Source organism: Apiospora aurea, assembly GCF_038362705.1.
Source record: "Apiospora aurea strain CBS 24483 chromosome Unknown utg000008l_segment0_segment0, whole genome shotgun sequence".
Lineage (NCBI taxonomy): Eukaryota > Fungi > Ascomycota > Sordariomycetes > Amphisphaeriales > Apiosporaceae > Apiospora > Apiospora aurea.
The window spans coordinates 2,785,187-2,801,905 of record NW_027117395.1 but is presented as its reverse complement, the minus strand read 5'-3'; the positions used below and the strand labels follow the sequence as shown (position 1 = coordinate 2,801,905).

Genomic DNA, 16,719 nt, shown 5'->3' with positions numbered 1-16,719 from the left:
ACTGCAGCAAGCATTGTGTATCCCCGACAGGCTGACGTGATGCCGGTTGGCACGCACACATCACATAGCCTGCTGCTGGTCTCACAGCCTGCTGCAGGAGAACAACAGACGCGGGCACACAGGCCAGGGCAGGGCAGGGCAGGCCAGGCCAGGGTGACAGAGGAGGCGAACGTGGTGACGAGGCAGAAGCCGTGAGCAAAACGGGGGGATCAGAGACCAAGGAAACACAGGGCGCGTGCATTGCAGCAGGGCCAATGTAAGTAGACATACCTGGTTGATGATGATCGAAGGCCGTTGGGACTCGGGATGCTGATTAACTCGGGTCTGGTGCAGTCTGGTCTGGCGTAGGAAAAGAGGCTGCGGCTGGGTAGACTGGATGTGTATGGTTGGAGTCTGGGGCGAGTCTAAAGAGCGATCGCGATTTCTGGGTACGAAACGCGCTTCTTGCTGAGTGCAGGGGTCTGGCGGTCCGGGTGTGTGTGCGAGCGTTCTGTTCTGCTGCCTTTCTGGCCTTCTCTGCTCGCTTCTGCTTTGTCCAGTTCTCGAGTGGGATTGGGTGGACCGGAGCTGCGAGTGACTGATTGCCTGATTGCTGGGGAATTGTCCTTAGGCCACACGAGAAGAAAAAAAAAGAGGAGTCGTCCGCGCGGTGGAAATCATGCTTGGCCGAGCAGGAGCTAGCATCAATTGGATTCTGACCAATCAGTCGGGAAAGCGGAGCTGCGCAAGGCAGGAGGATACCTTTGGAAAATGAGGGTACATTGGCATGTACATTACATTAGTTCCAATACATCCATACATCCATACATGGAGAGCGAGGGTTATTTTAGTGCAGGCGTACGTCCATCCCGACTTCCAATGCTGATTGGGAAGCGGCCGTCAGTTGCATGCAGACGGATCAATTGGATAGATGAATGTAGATGGCGGGCCTGGCCGGGGGGAGGGGAGGGGGCACGTTTAAGGTCGGTCCCTTCTATGGGTTACCCGCACTTCCCTTAAGTCTCGTCCCACTTTCTTTTCTCGTGGACGAAGATTCCGGTCGATGCAATGATCCATTTGATCAAATCGTCTAACCCTTTTATGCACGACAGAACCTAGGTACCGCTTTCCATGATACTGTCCATCGAACATGGATTGATGGATGCTTTGCAGACATTTGATCTATGTGCGGCGGCTGCATAGCGCCCTGGCAGGTAGGTGAGTGCGAGGTCCGCAGGAGTGTATGACTTACCTACTGATCATACACCGTGTGAGTGCATGAGCGAGCTCGTGTTACTTTGCCAGAGGGGGTACAGACATATTGACATTGTAGGTAAGTCTGATAGATAACTTATCCAGGACTCTGCTACATGTTGATTACGATCCGGTTCTTTTCCTTCCCTCTTTCTTTTCTTTTCGACAATGTTAGGTACTATGAGGGAACGCAGCTTGGTCTGGTTTGACGGCATGCAGAACCGTTATGGCCTGGTATAAACATGTAAAACGCTTATGAATAGTCGGAGGGCATACATTATTATACTAATAGATACAGCACATGCAATTGTCTGTTATTAGCCTTTGGCTACACTAGACCTGTTGCAGGCCTGAGGGCCCGTCATTGGAGCTTGCGTGCAATCTGGGGGGGGTTGGTAGACGCGGGTCGTTAGTCTACCATGTCTCGCGGAATGACTCCTTCTTCTCTTCCTGGATAATGCCGCAAGCTAGGCTGGGGCAACATCGGTGTATGAGGAGCAACTGGCCATGGACATACACTCTATTCACGGTGAGCTGCATATATCGAGTTGCCCTCGGCAGGCCTATCGTGTTTGCCCACGCCCCTATCCTGGCACTTGCATATTGGACTGTTTGAGCCCCTTATGCATGGAGAAGGGTTGGCTATCATGTGCTGCTGCCGACGTCTAAAGGACGTCCGTTAGTGGGACTCAACGTGTTGGCACCATGCGGTCGGGCTGCTACAATATACCGAGATAGGAAGGGATATATAACATGTCAAGTCGTACAACGCCTTCGGCTAATGTGATCGAGGCACCTACTCCGGCCACTCCTGTTGCTTTAAGCGGCTCGACGTCGCCAGGCACATGGAAAGGCACATGCATCAGGATGCCCGATGAGCTGTCCGTGGATTTCAGCGGCTTGCCAGAAATTACATCCAAGGCTGCTCGTTATACGGATTGCCTGGCACCATGTGTCAATAACATGCATTATTGAAGCCGCAATGACAGGCGGACACCATCTCTTAGTTGCCTTTTCTCTGGCCTGCATACGTCTGGCCGTCAAAGCATATGTGAGGTACCCCAAGATGTGAAGGCAAGGCTGCGAGGAGGACCTTGCCGTCGACCACCATCGAGCGCCAGTCGAGATGATATGTGTTTGCCAACCTTATGGGTACCTACCTATATAGGTGTGAGAAAACGAGGAGGATACCAGGGGCGCTTTGGTATTGCTATGCCTCTTGGTACACAATATCTGCCTGTAGTCGAGAGGTAGGCGCATCGGTTGCTCCGTTAAAGACTTATACACCGACAAGGTATCTTCTCAATCCTTTGGTCGTATCCAGGAGCCAATCCGATTCGAATAAGCGTTCTACAGTGTCTTATGCATCACCATGGCCCATTGATGCAAATGGCGAAGTAGACAGGTGAGATGCCACCGTTTGACCGAAGAGGCATTGCCGTCTGCACGCCTCTCGTCCGTATGGTGCATTCTACGTATTTTACGCCTGGTACTCCCACAGCTGCTTTCTCTTCGAAACTCCCCTCCCCAATCTCCAAGTGGGGCTGGCAAGGGAAGACGAGGTCCCATGCCGTCGAATCTAACTCGGCTTCAGTCTATGCCTCCCAGCCAAGGACAAATTCGCTTCATCGTCGTTTTTCTCAGATTGTCCCAAGTTCGAGTAGAATCCATACGACCAGCAGCACATGTCCCTGAAGGTAACGAACAGCGGTATGGGATATGTTTCCGTCACTGTCCCGACCAGGCCGAGCCGTGGAAACGTACGACCCGACACCGCTGCAGTTGCGATGGCCACTCTTTTTACATGCTTACCGTTTCCATTTCGGTCGTGACCGTAGGTGACATGGTGCGAAACGCCGAGCTCTGTCACTCGTCATTTTTGCTTGCAGACCCAGCCCGTCTTCTACTCGGTTGGGAGCCCTGGTCAATCCTAACTTGGGCCGTGGCTGGCACCGAGTCACCTTGACCATGGACACAACGAATAGATCCTTCGAAGGGCCCGGTAGCCTCTGCAGCTCGCGTCCAGGCTTCTTCGATGCATGTCGGCGCTGTTTGAGCAACCGCTTGCTGAACCGTCGAGGAGAGCGCATAGAAGTTAGGTGTTAACCCACGTTCTCCCACCGCAACAATTCCTGAAGACTAACTGCAGTGCAGTGTGCAAGCCGCGTACGTATACTGCATGCACTAGAACTGCTTTGTTCCGGAGCCGGATCAGCAACCCTGTCTATATATCCCGCATTTGCATTGGATCGTCGCCATCGAGGCACAGCGCCGCAATGGGGTTTGATACATATGAGCCAGCAGTGGGAGGTTTGGGTTACCAGTCTGGGTGTAATTGGTGATAAGCCGTCCTACCAGGTGACAGAACGACCCAGGGAGCCTGATCTTGTGCAAGGCACCAGGTCACTTCCTGCGCGTAGACAATGCTGCATCGGTTTCCTGTTCAGCAAACCGTGCGATGCTAATTCCTGCCCACAAAATCGGTCCCTTGCGAAGATCGGATATACCATAGAGCAAGATGGCCATCGATTGGCCTGTCAATCGGCGAAGTGCCTGGCTCATCTCGGAATCCCCGAGCCGCTCAACGCTTACAAGCTACCAGTCACAGCAAGTGGTCGACCCGCAAGACCGTGGAAAAGCCTGTATTTCCGACCTCTTGGCCCGTCTCTCGGAATATCCACAACCTCTCACACCCAATCGTCATTTGGGGCATCTGGAGGGGAGAACGTGAGGCGAAGAGGGTGGGATGGGCGCGCTGCTTACTTCCAGACACACGCCCGATCCTATCTCGAGATTGTGCCCGGTATCTGGGAAGATCGGGGAGGCTACAAGGACCTGAAGCCCGATGGCTGCGATTTCTTGTGTACACACGAAAGGCCCCTGGACCCCGGGGCAACAGGAAATCATGTGGCTCACAAGCACGGATTGTAAGCCCACAGGGCGGGCTCTTTAGCGATCCCACCCCCCTCAGCATCCATTATACCCGTCTATACTTGCTGTTGTACGGGGCAGTCTCCCAGCGAGGATTGCATGCATGTGGCCAGAAAAAGTCTGATGCGTTCATGGCGTCTCATTGCCACGAGCCGGCATTCTTCTATCCAGCTCCATAATGCCGCAATCCACGAAGGAGCTTACTACTAGCTGGATGGAGAACCGGTGTAGAATGTCGAATCCACCCGAGGCAGCCATCATGCACTCGGAACCGCTTGCGATGGGGATTTAACCCCAAAACTCTCGACTGCAGTGCCCGCCCCAGCACTAGCCATGCTCCACCCGCGCTGACAGCAGCACCAGGGTTGAAGATGGTACGCAGTTCGCGAGATGATGTGATGTCGGCGGCTGTCCACGATGCAGTCGGTTCCCCTCCACATCTATAGAGTACTAGCCCTCATCACGATGAGCAGGTTCGCTATACCTGAGTGTTGTTATATCACCTGGCGACAATGCCCGGCGTGTCTTTGGGGAGACCTCGGCCTCTGTGAACGTAGCACGAAATGAATCAACCATTCTCTATGATCCCACCCACTGACTGTACTGCACATACTACTACATACATGCCTAGCGGCACGCCCCCTGCGCTGGGTAATATCCCACATGGGCCAAAGTCCAAATCATGATCGGGCTTGGCAGTATCCCTTGCGCTTCGTGTCGGTATGTGTGTGACAGCCCCGAACGCGACTGAGCAGCAGCGCAAACATTCCTGCGTGCAAGCAGCGTGTAAGACGCGGGCAGCAAGAGGGAACTCCAGACGACGCACGTAGGGCTGTCACCTGCGGCTTCGTCGGATCTTGTTCCCGACGTTTGTCTACTGGTATGGGAGCCTGCTTGGGTCCACGTTTCCTCATCTCAGGCAAATGTTATGTTGGGCAAAAGCAAGAAGTCAAGTCACGACAACACATACGACGACCACGCGCGGGGCAGAGAGAGTAGAGAGTAGAGTCGACTCGACCCCTCAATGGCCGACCATATGATCTGCAGGAGCCTTGCACAGAGCTCGTACAGAAGCTCGTACATGTAATTACCTAATGCCTGATCTGCATATCTCTGGCTATAAGTATTGCTCCTGCACATAATAAATGGAGGCCAGACGGGTTCCGGGCATTGCTGGATGCCCACTCGCACTTGGCACTTGGCACTAGGCCTTACAAGACGGGCCCAAACGTCTCACGTACAGATGGCCACGCCAGTTGGGACCGACTCCCTCGCGGGAACTAACGGCAACGGGATTACTGTACGTTTGATCGCAAAGTTGGGTGGTTCGGTGCTTTCGACCCAGTAAACAAGCCCACATTCACCCGACCTGAATCATGAACATCACGAACAGCGCTCGCCTATGAGTAATCAGAGCGGCAGGGGTAGTTAGTGTGTGTAGGCTACGGGGGGCCACCTGCAGCTGCCCGGCGGCCGGACTAAGCGATAATTTCTCCCGACTTTCTCGAAAGCACGGGTCTGGGTAGAGATTTGGTTTGGTTTGGTTTGGCTCAGGGTTGCATCATCAGCCTGCCACTTGCTGCACTCGGAACCCCAAAAGCCAAGAAAGGAAAGAGGCCTTTTCTTTGACTGCAAAGGAGGTTAGCACATACTTGTACATACATCAAAAACTCATGGCCCCCCACGAGAGCGTTCGCCACCAGGCTGGCGCCGGCAGCGGCGTCAGCGACGACGAAATCCTCGAGATCACCACTCATCACCACCACAGCCTGCTTCCGCCGTGATAGCAGCAGCATCAGCAACAGCAGCAGTCGTCGTCGCGCTTACCACTCCTACGACCACCCGCCCCCCGCCGGGCGCTTTTCACAGCGCCGAACGGCAGATCCTGTCCGCGGCCTACCGCCACGTGCCCGAGCACGGCTTCACCCACAAGGCGCTGTCCCTCGGCGCCCGCGACGCCGGATATCTCGACATCAGCACCAATGTCGTGCCCGAGGGCCCCTTCAGCTTGATCAAGTACCACCTCGTGAGCAAGCGCGAGGCCCTGGCCCCACGCAGCGCCGAGATCTTCAATGCGCCCGTGGCCGCTGCGGCCGATGGAGCCACCCCCGACACCGCGGCCGGCTCGCGGGGCCAGCTGTTGACGGTGCCCGAGCGGGTCGAGCGCTTGACCTGGGAGCGTTTGCTCGCCAACCAGCATGTTATACACCGATGGCAAGAGGTATGTACATACTACTGAGTCGAGGTCCTTTCTCCAATTGTACGCTGCCTCGTCATCTGCTTCATCGGCTTACCTCCCCTTCCCTTGCCGCAATCTAGGCCCTGGCAGTCATGGCGCAACCAAGCCGCGTCCCGGCCTCCCTTCACGAGCTCGCCCTCCTCTCCGACGAGATCCACCATCTCGCCGGGGATCTCGCCGTCGACCCTTCTTGGTACACCAAGCGCGCATCCTTATCTACCATCTACGCCTCCTCCGAGCTCTTCATGACAAACGACCGCTCCGCCGGCTTTGGCGACACGCGCGCGTTCCTGCGCCGCCGCCTCGACGAGACGGGATCTCTCGCTGGCGCGTTGGGGAGCATCGGCCAATGGGTTGGCTTTACGGCCTCGGCCGGCCTCAACGTGTTGAGGAGCAAGGGCGCCAGAATCTGAGTGGGTTGGATTTGCGCCTCTGTGAGGCCTTAGAAGAGCGAGCGTGATAACGATCGCGTACAGTCGCAGGGAAGCGTAACAATAGATGACCAAGCATCATATGGAAGCATTGTAGGGCGTTTCTTCCATGCGTGCATTAGTAATTATCCTTCTGCACAACAAACCAGATTGCAGGATTAGGACACGCTATGCAGACAGTGAGTACAGCAGGAAAAGAAAAGCCATCTCACACTCTCGTCTAAACTGATAGCATATAACATTGACGGTTTGTATTGTGTTGGTATACCTCAGGCTCTGAACCACAAACTCATAGAGAGCATCGACCTGTTGACCAATATCCTCGAGACTTAGAACAATCCCCAGCCAGCCTATGCGCCTAATGCTAGCAGTGGTGCCCTGTCATCAGAAACCCTTTATTGATTGGAACGCCGCAACTCCGCATACTTCATTGTGGTATCATGCGCCGTACCTAGCAAAACTACGCGCTGTAGCAGGCTTTACCCCCTTGACGAATAAACATGATGACTGGAGCCTGAATATAAACCTCGAGCGGAGCACATACGATGATATGGAAACCCAAATAATTAGTGGTCAACCAACGTTCTCTGGCGTGGATCCGAGAGCCTACCAGGAGCAGGTTAGTAAACCAAAGATATCTTCACAGAGGGCACATAGCGACGAGCACTTACCTAATAATCTTTACATCTTCGGCGACTTTTGCTCGTCCCTCGATGGCGTTAGGCGTGATCAGGATGAATTGTTTGCCTACAGAGCGTCTGGCTGCCTCAACCAACATGTTTGTAGAGATGGCACGGTTCACGTTGTCCATGAACACATCAAACTCGTCCAGACAACGTAGCGGCGAGCCCATTGCGTCCCAAATGGCAAGCAACAAGCAGATAGACGAGAAGGACTTCTCTCCACCAGAGAGGGTCTTGGTGTTTCGGCCCGACACGTTTTTCCGCGTCTCGTCGGGCTCAACCCTGATCTCGAGTTTCTTGTTGGCGTGGTCGAGAAGCAACTTGCCTCGGAAGCCTCGCTCGCTCAGCAAGTACTGGAAGTTGGCACGGGATTGGGCCGAGATAAGGCGCTGGAAGGCTCGCCATTTGTCCAGGCGCTTGCTCAATGCTTGCTTCAGCTCGACCATGAGGGATCCCAGATTCTGTTGGTTGCGTGACGCAGCGTGGTACTCCTCAGCAGCCTGGATCATCCGGTTGTTGATCTCCTCTTCCGTACCACCAAGGCTGTCGCGCATTCTCTTCAACTGTAACTTGAGGGCGGTGAATTTTTTCTCGATCGTGTCATACGTCTCGCCCTCTGGAATGATGACGCGTTCTGGGTTGTACGTTTGTGCGTTTGTAATGAACTCATGAACGAGCTCCTTCTGCTCGTCTCTTGCTCCTTCCGCGTCCTGTTTCTCGATTTTGGCGATATCGATACGCTCGATGGCGCTGTTCTTCTCTGTCAGTGCTATGTGTCTCATGACTTTGTAACGCTGGAGTTTATCCATGGCTTTCCCTTTACGGGCCTTGTAATCCTCCAACTCCTCCTTTGCAGCTCTGAGTTCCGCCTTCAGCGTACTGACGATTTTGTTCTTTTCCTCTTTTAAGACAGCAATCACGGCATACTGTCTTCCGTAGTGTTCGTAATTCCTCTCTGCTTCCACGAGATTTTCGCGGAGAGCTTGTAGTCTGGCATCGACACCATCAAAAGCATCGAGGGCACTTTGGGCATCACTCAGGGCAACACCAGCCTCTCGCACCTGTCGATCCAAAGCCTTTTCTTGTTTCTTGTGTTGTGTCACTGCCAGTGAGCATTTTTGAGCATGCTGTTGTACGAGTCGCATGGACTGATTGAGTTCCTTGAGATCCATTTGCAGTTGCTCGTGCTGTCTCTTCTGTACGCTGATTTGCGTTTCAGAGTCTGATTTCATCCGCGAAGCACCATTGTACACCCCTTCCGCCGTGGACTGAAGATTGTTGCTCCCCTTAGGCTGAAATCGCATGAATGCATTCCGGTCCGTATCGTGGAGCGCTAGTATAGATGCAACGCCTGGCGGGGCACCCCTATCCCCCAAGGTGGCCCAGACATCGGCGGCACGTGGCATCAAAACGATCTGTTCGATTCTTGCCACTAGAACCAGTTGATCGCGTACACGTGGGTCGTCAATGTCCAAAACACGCAAGATAGTCTCGAATCCTGCGTCAGGCTCTCGCAAAGCACTTAACGAGAAGCCCGGTTTACTGATATAAATGGCATTCTTGTCCATCCGAAGGCGTCTCATGTGCCCGATTAGCCGCTTCTGATCGTGTGGGTTTGTCACAATGAAGCCATTCAATGGATCATTCAGAACCTTCTCCAGAATAAACGTCCAATCCGGCTTCTTCAGCTTGATGTGTAAGCCAAGAGGTCCGATGGGCCGGTCCTGGAATTCCCGGTCATTCTCGATGTTCCTCAAAAGCTGCGCCATCTGTGGCTCGTAGCCGGCCAACGGATCGACCCGGCTCTGGGACAGCTGGCGCCATCGTCCCTCAGCAGCATTGACTTCCTTCCGCTTCTGCTCAACGAGCTTCGATGCCTCGGCCACTTGCTTCTCGGCTTCGATCATCTCCTCACGCAGTTTAGGTTCTGAGTCTTTGTGGTCGTTGAGATTGTTGTCAGCGTCCTCTTGTGCTTTCTTGGCCTCGTCCACTGCCCTTTCAGCCTCAGCAGCGGCCCCGCCGTTGACCTCTTCCAACTGGCGTTCCTCTTCCTCAATCTTCTCCTTTTTGTCGTCAACGGAGTTCTTAGCTTGCTTCGCCTGCGATCTGAGCTCTCTCTCCTGGACGTGTAGTTCTTCTATCTCGCCTTTGGCCGCCCTGAATTTGGCATCAGCCTCTGCGTGCTTCTCCTCGAAGGAAGCCTCCTCCTGGGTGATGGTATCAGCGGCCTGTTCGGCTTGTTGGATCTTCTCGTCACGTGCAGCGAGAGCTTCGGTCTTGGCTTCTGCTTCTTGCTGCAGGCGGACGATCTCGCTCTCAGCAGCCTCGATCGCATTCTCCTTCTCTTCCAGTATCGTCTCCTGCTCCACGACTTGTGCCCATAACAACTGTTGGGCATAGAGGCGAGACTTGCGACGCAATTCTTCATTCTTGTCGCACGCCTCTTTGATGGCGCGAGCTTTCTCAAACTTGTTTTTGAGATACGTTACGGTCTCTTCATACTCGACGAGCTTGTTTTCGTTTGCTTCCATCAGCTCCGCGAAAAGCTGAAGATCGTTGTCAAGTTGCTCAAGCTGCGTGCCCTGTAAAAAGTACTTGTACTTGGTTGTGGGACTGGCCGAATTGAGGAATTGTCGAGCGTTATCTTGGGAGAGGACATTGAGCGGGTTGTCTACCTGAAGACAATAGTACTCGACCACATCATCAACGTCTGACTTTTTCGTGGTGACCACGCGGCCAGTAGCCGATTTGAGCTTGAATCCACTGGATCCAGACCTGTTGAAGTTGCGCTCAACGATTATGGACTCTCCGAATAGGTCGGGCTTGTAAGCATCAGAACCCTGGTTCTTGATCTTGACGACCAGACTCGCATGGTCTTGTCCCTCCTTGATAAAGCTACGCAGGCTGGCACCGCGGTTCGTCGAGCTCGCCTTCCCTCCCAGGCATAAGGTGATTGCCGTAAGAATGGCGCTTTTCCCACTTCCATTCTCGCCAACGATGAAATTGAGGAGAGGGCCAAGATCGCAGTGCAGCCGTGTGTGGCACATGAAGTTGTAGCAAGTAATGCTCTCGATGACGGCATTGAGGGCGGCCACGTTGTCACCTATTTGCTCAGGGAGCTGTCGACTCTTGAGGCGTTGCGTGGCTCTCATATCGTCTTCGTCCAGGTGGCGTAGATGTTGGAAGCCGGCATCCCGCATGGTTTCGTACTGTGTGGCCGGAGGGGGCGGAGGGGGCGCCTCGGTAGCCCGCATGACATCATTGTCATCTTCTTCGATCTCGTCCTCTTCCTCTTCGATTTCGTCATTGTCGTCAGAGTCAGGTTGGCCATCATGACGCGGACGTCCCGAGGATCTGCTCGTGTCCGCATCGGACACGCGTGCCTTCTTTCTCTGTAGAGCAATTCAATGTCAGCTGCAGCACAGGTTTTGATAAACTCGGAACAAGTCGACTAACAGATGCGCCCCCTTTACTGGAGCTGGCGTGAGCGGTGCGGTCTTCGGGATCTTCTTCGTCAAACGCAGCGCGGGAGCGCTTGACGCGTGAGGCCGACGGCATATTGCTGCTGTACTTTGTCGCGCGCAGTTCAGGTCGGCTACGGCTGAAGAGGCGCAATCAAGTCCTAGTAAGCGGACTGATTTGTTCGTCTCTGGGAGAAGTGGTGTCGCATGAAGAGAGCAGGGCGTCTCCGATGCGCGCCTCAATGGGCAACATGCATTGTAAGTGCGTTATGCCGTCTAGATGTGTATATGCAGTCGAATGGCTTGCTGTCAATGTCCAAAGTCAAAGTGGGATGATCCAATGGGGTTGATGCTGGACATGAAAGACGCGCCTTCCTCACTTTACGCGCTGGAAGGTGGAGCCGAGCCGGCTTCTGCTGCTTGCCAAACTCAAAAATGTCCCGCTGGCTCTAAGTTGGCTGCTGGTAGGCTGGCAGGCAGGGTAGGGGTCCCGCATTGATGCGCAGAACTCCAGGCCTTTAAGGTCAAGGCTTTACATCACCCCGCCATGACCGAGCCCCACTGCCCTTAACAATCGCATGTCGTAACCTAGCAATAACCCGACACGGCAACACGAAACGGGATCCTGATATGGATCTTAGATAGATCTATCTCTGTTTAGATCTGCATCTACTCACCGATAGACTTGTTGCCGAGTTCTGTGCTCCATCCCCAGCATGGAGCCAAGCACAGGCGCCCAGGGTTCCTTCCAGGATGGGTTTCCGCGGCAGCTCCCAGAAAACTGTGTTGAGTACATCCTTTTCATCATCGACAACCAGCTGGAGGCACGCCGGAAATTGTCGGCTTTGGAGAATGTCCGCAAACGGGCTGTGCAGCTAGCCGAGTCACTCACCAAGGACTACATCTGGCAACGAGACTCACTCAATCTGGAAGTAAAAAACGACCGCGGACTTGTCTATCTGTATGGTAGCTCGTGTTTTGGCGATTCTGTAGAGGACGAGTGGCTCATCGTGTATCTTCTCCGCGAGCTCAGCAAGACTTCCAGTGACCTCTGGATCCGAGTATTTGATAGTGATGGCGAGTTTCTATTGGTGGAAGCGGCCAACGTCTTGCCACCCTGGTTGAGCCCAGAGATCGATACCAACCGACTATGGATCAACCAGGGGAGTCTCCATTTGATCCCACTGCAAGACAAGACAGACAAGAGGCCTTTGACCTTGGATCAAGCGATTGGACATATCAGGGAGGACGCCAAATCCCTCGTCCAGTCATCTCTTGTGGAAGCCGAGGCCTTCTACCGGCTGGAGAAGTATCCTAAGCAGATACAAGATGCCATGCACCATTCTTTGACGACTATCCCTAGGAAACTCGCCTATATTCTACGTGAGAAACCGGCAGCCATCGCGCCCGCCGTGGAAGCCTTCTATCTCAGAGACCCCATCTCTATGAAATCACTACTATCTACATCCGGAAAACTGAGCTTTCCCCCGCAGGACCTTGTGACTGTGAGCGTCAAGTACACCAAGGTTCTGTTTGCACAGCTGAAGTCGCAAAAATTTACGCCACCTCCAACCTGGACTGGGATCATGGAAAGAGCTGAGAACGAGACGGCATCGGCTGAGGCCACTCAAGAAAACCTTGCCAGACTGGAAGTAGGCATGAAGCTGACTTGTGGTTTCGAGATGCTCGCCTCCAATGCCGCGACCAAAAACAGTCGAACTGCCCGAGAAGTGGCGATTCTCCTAGAGGACCTGGAGGAGGATGGTGACCAGGCACTCCCAAGCGATGCTGTCATCGAGTCTTGGCCCGGAGTGAAGCAGGACGACGATGAGTCTTGGATGGATATCAACTACGAAGAGTTCGAAAAAGCGCTTGATGGCCAGGGTGGCACGCAAAAGGGGGCGGAGGGCGGCTTTGGAGATGTCTCGGCCCAGGCAGATCTACAGAAAATGGTGGCACGCTTCGAGTCCTTCCTCAACGATGAGACTGCTGGTTTTGAAGGGGCGGAGCTTGACGATATGGACGAAGATGATGATCTATCAGACTACGAGGAGGACAGTGAGGACGAAGACAAAGATGTTAGCTTTGACGAGGAGCAGTTTGCCAAGATGATGCGGGAAATGATGGGCATGCCCGCTGAAGAATCAACCCGTTCGAAACCGCCCCATCGGGATACGGATAAGACAGGCCAAGTTGAGGAAGTAGATGAGCGGGAAGAAGAGGAGATCAGGCGACTGGCGACCCAGATGGAAGCTGAGTTGAACTCTCATGGGGCTCTGCAGCTAGATCCGACGCCAAGGAAGCTGAAGGCGCTGAAGCAAAAGAGTGCGGCCGACGAAAAAGGCAAAGAGGTACAGCGCGACGATGACACGGAAGAGAGCGACGAGGAGGAGGAAGTTGATATAGATTACAATCTGGCCAAGAATCTGCTCGAGAGTTTCAAGAGTCAGGGAGGCACAGCGGGGCCTGTTGGGAACATGCTAGGAATGTTTGGGATGAAGCTGCCGAGAGATGAAGAGAACGCAGAATGAAGAACCCAATTGTCATTCAAAAGGGCCCAGAGTACATGTAGATTCAACACGTAAATGAAAGTCGCCCCTAACACACTGCAACATCCCCCATGTTGAAATACCTACCTGGGTGATTGATAAATGGTCTGGTCACGTTTCTCTATTACTCGGTTGGGATATAAGCAAGCCAGTACCTGTGGCGTTGTATGTATGGCCGCCCGGCGCATCGCCAGCCCCCCGCCAGCCACTCGAAACGCGTTGTTGGAATGGCTTGGGTAACCCCACTACGACCACTAAGCAAGCGACTCGTGCTACCGCAACGACGTCACAAGCAGCTGGAGCATGCTAATGCATTACTGCTAGTGACCTTATACAAGACCGCACTCACTCACTCTGAGCGCATGAACGTCCATGTGCACTCGACCCATAGTCCAGGCTTTCCGGACGATCCCCAGCTGCCCAAGCTCTCTCCCCGGAACCGCATAGCGAACCCTCCCCCCTCGATCGCACGGAACGTTATTGGGCATCACCTCTCGCAACCTGAATGAACGAAGAAGCCACGCCGACACCCGCGGGCCGTAATCCGGGCAAATGCAAGCATGTGGCCGAACAAGGCTGTGTCCAACCTGCAAAAAACCTACGATGAGAGCTACCTGACATGCTCGACCGCCGTCTACTACGAGAGCCAGGGCAACGAGAAGGAGGCCATGCGCTACTGGAAGACGGCCCTCGACCAGATCAACCACAACTCGCCCAGCAAGCCGAGCTACACCCCCAAATCCGAAACCGAGCGGGCCCTGCTCGAGAGCCTCAAGACCCTCGAGACCCAATGCAAAGAACGCGTCGACCTGCTCGAGGCGCTGCGTATCTCCCGCGAAGAAGACGTCGCTGCCAAGCGCAACTCCTCTTCGAGTGGCACCAATGGCGGTGGATCTTCCAGCGCAGACCCCAGTGAGAGAGGGTGGATAGGGGGCGGGACGATCCCAGCTATATCCTACACGGAGCTTTCCAGACCGTCGCTCCCTCCCAGGCCGTCCATGACCGCGAGGAACTCGTCGGAGAGGGCTGCGGTGGGGCGGAAAGACGGCGTCAGTGTAGAACAGAGTTCGCCTCCGTCATCAGCGAAGCAACGGCCCCCGTTGCCTCCGTATGCATCGTCGACGACGCCCAGAAACAAGAGCTCGAGATCCCCAAGCCCGGATAAGCGGACTATGCGGACGACATTGCGGTCGGGGAGATCTTCGGAGAAGGCCGCCAAGGCGTCACCTCGCATGACGCCCAAGAGCGCTGAGCGCCCGGGGGGCAAGCAAAGCAGCCACGTTGGCGTGGTCCAACATCTCCTCCCGGGAGAACCTTGGGAAAGTGTGTTCCTCGGACTTGCATTCACCTGCTGCCGCTTCGAGCGAGCCCAGGCGCTCTAGTGAGCAAACGCGAAAAGCGTCAGCTTCTGCATATTCTCAATGGGACAGCCACACGAGGAGGCTTGTGACTCCCGATGATGGGGTGCTGGATCCATTAGGTTCTGGTTCACCCTCGACGAGGCACACCGAAGACTACACTTTCCCGGGACCATCCTCGTTGGCTCTAGGCGCCGCCTCGAGTGCCTTGAGCTCTCTGGCGATTGGCGAGAGAACGGAGTCGGCATTCTCACGCTCATCGCGTGGACCTAAAGCGCACAACGGCTCCATGGCGGCACAAGATGCCGCTCGTGCGTCCGCAAACGCCGGGGCTGATGCCGCGTTGGCTTCAGGGAGAAGTTCCACCGAGCCGCCTTTCCGAAGGAAGCCAGTTGCCCACAGGCATTCCCCATCACAGCCTAATAGCGCCAAGAAGCGTACGCCCCGACCGAGGCGTGATAAAAAATTGGGTCACGCTTCCACGTCAGAAGACGATGAAGAATATGTCGGCGATGCTAGGCTGAAAGAGCCGGAGTCGCCTGTGCCAGCCGATCTTACCGTCGACTCCCCGGACGGGTCAGGAGAAGAAAGAGAGGACAAGGCGAAATCGGAATGGGAGAAGAAGAAGAAGAAGGCAACTCTTAAGAGGCTGCCACCGGGTGTCGATAGTGCCGCGGCAAAGGCGATCTTCAACGAAATTGTCGTGGAGGGCGACGAAGTCCACTGGAGCGATGTGGCGGGGTTGGAGATTGCCAAGAGCGCGCTGCGCGAAGCCGTCGTCTACCCGTTCCTGCGACCGGACCTGTTCATGGGGCTCCGCGAACCGGCCAGGGGCATGCTGCTGTTCGGCCCGCCCGGGACAGGCAAGACCATGCTGGCCCGCGCCGTGGCCACCGAGTCCAAGTCGACCTTCTTCTCCATCTCGGCCAGCAGCTTGACCAGTAAGTACCTCGGCGAGTCCGAGAAGCTCGTGCGCGCCTTGTTCGCTCTTGCCAAGGCCATGTCGCCCAGCATCATCTTCGTCGACGAGATTGATTCGCTCCTATCTCAGCGATCCGGATCGGGTGAGCATGAAGCTACTCAGAGGATCAAGACCGAGTTCTTGATCCAGTGGAGTGATCTGCAGCGCGCAGCGGCGGGGCGCGAGAGCAGCCCGGGCGGCAAGGGAGAGAGCCGCGGGGACGCGAACCGGGTGCTTGTGTTGGCGGCCACCAACCTGCCATGGGCCATCGACGACGCCGCACGACGTCGATTTGTGAGGCGACAGTATATTCCATTGCCAGAACCAGAGACAAGAGCCACTCAGCTGCGTACTCTGTTGGGCCAGCAAAAGCACAGTCTCACAGAAGCCGACATTTTGGAACTAGTCGAACTGACCGGTGGTGAGTGCATCTCTTTTTCTCTCTTGGGCTGATTCGCACGATGCTAATTACCCTTTTCTATACACAGGCTTCTCCGGTTCCGACATCACGGCTCTTGCCAAAGATGCGGCTATGGGACCCCTCCGTTCGCTTGGAGAGGCTCTGCTTCACATGACCATGGATGAGATCAGGCCCATAGAGTTGGCTGATTTCAAGGCTAGTCTGCGCATGATTCGACCCAGCGTCAGCCCAGAAGGCCTGAAAGAATACGAGGACTGGGCCAAGCAATTTGGAGAACGTGGCGGCTAGTATTGTTGGCTGCTTTATGAATTCGGGATCGGGATCGAGGTACTGGTATGCCGGTTTATAGTCATTGGTCGAACCGTACGCAAGGACTGTACGAGTTCGAGATGGGAGATTAGAGAGGAAAATGGATAGGATCCGAATGGGGCGTTTTAGGTATTCTTAACGGA

At 54.8% G+C, this 16,719-nt stretch overlaps 4 protein-coding genes across 4 annotated transcripts; 3 read left to right on the top strand and 1 right to left on the bottom strand.

Annotated features, from left to right (window-relative positions):
• Positions 1 to 5,837: 5,837 nt before the first annotated feature.
• On the top strand, positions 5,838 to 6,816 carry PG986_012337 (ubiquinone biosynthesis protein COQ9; the record flags this gene model as incomplete). Its single annotated transcript, XM_066848559.1, has 3 exons — positions 5,838 to 5,885; positions 5,933 to 6,385; positions 6,484 to 6,816. 3 exons carry the CDS (start codon positions 5,838 to 5,840, stop codon positions 6,814 to 6,816), a joined length of 834 nt encoding a protein of 277 aa, XP_066695255.1.
• Positions 6,817 to 7,501: 685 nt separating this feature from the next.
• Positions 7,502 to 11,075, bottom strand: PG986_012336 (uncharacterized protein; the record flags this gene model as incomplete). Its single annotated transcript, XM_066848558.1, has 2 exons — positions 7,502 to 10,909; positions 10,974 to 11,075. 2 exons carry the CDS (start codon positions 11,073 to 11,075, stop codon positions 7,502 to 7,504), a joined length of 3,510 nt encoding a protein of 1,169 aa, XP_066695254.1.
• Positions 11,076 to 11,694: 619 nt separating this feature from the next.
• On the top strand, positions 11,695 to 13,509 carry PG986_012335 (uncharacterized protein; the record flags this gene model as incomplete). The annotated part of the gene is made up of 1 exon (XM_066848557.1): positions 11,695 to 13,509. The coding sequence occupies one exon, from the start codon at positions 11,695 to 11,697 to the stop codon at positions 13,507 to 13,509; it is 1,815 nt and encodes a 604-aa protein (XP_066695253.1).
• Positions 13,510 to 14,087: 578 nt separating this feature from the next.
• On the top strand, positions 14,088 to 16,555 carry PG986_012334 (AAA domain-containing protein; the record flags this gene model as incomplete). Its single annotated transcript, XM_066848556.1, has 3 exons — positions 14,088 to 14,908; positions 14,958 to 16,267; positions 16,335 to 16,555. The coding sequence occupies 3 exons, from the start codon at positions 14,088 to 14,090 to the stop codon at positions 16,553 to 16,555; spliced, it is 2,352 nt and encodes a 783-aa protein (XP_066695252.1).
• Between the last annotated feature and the right edge of the window lie 164 nt (positions 16,556 to 16,719).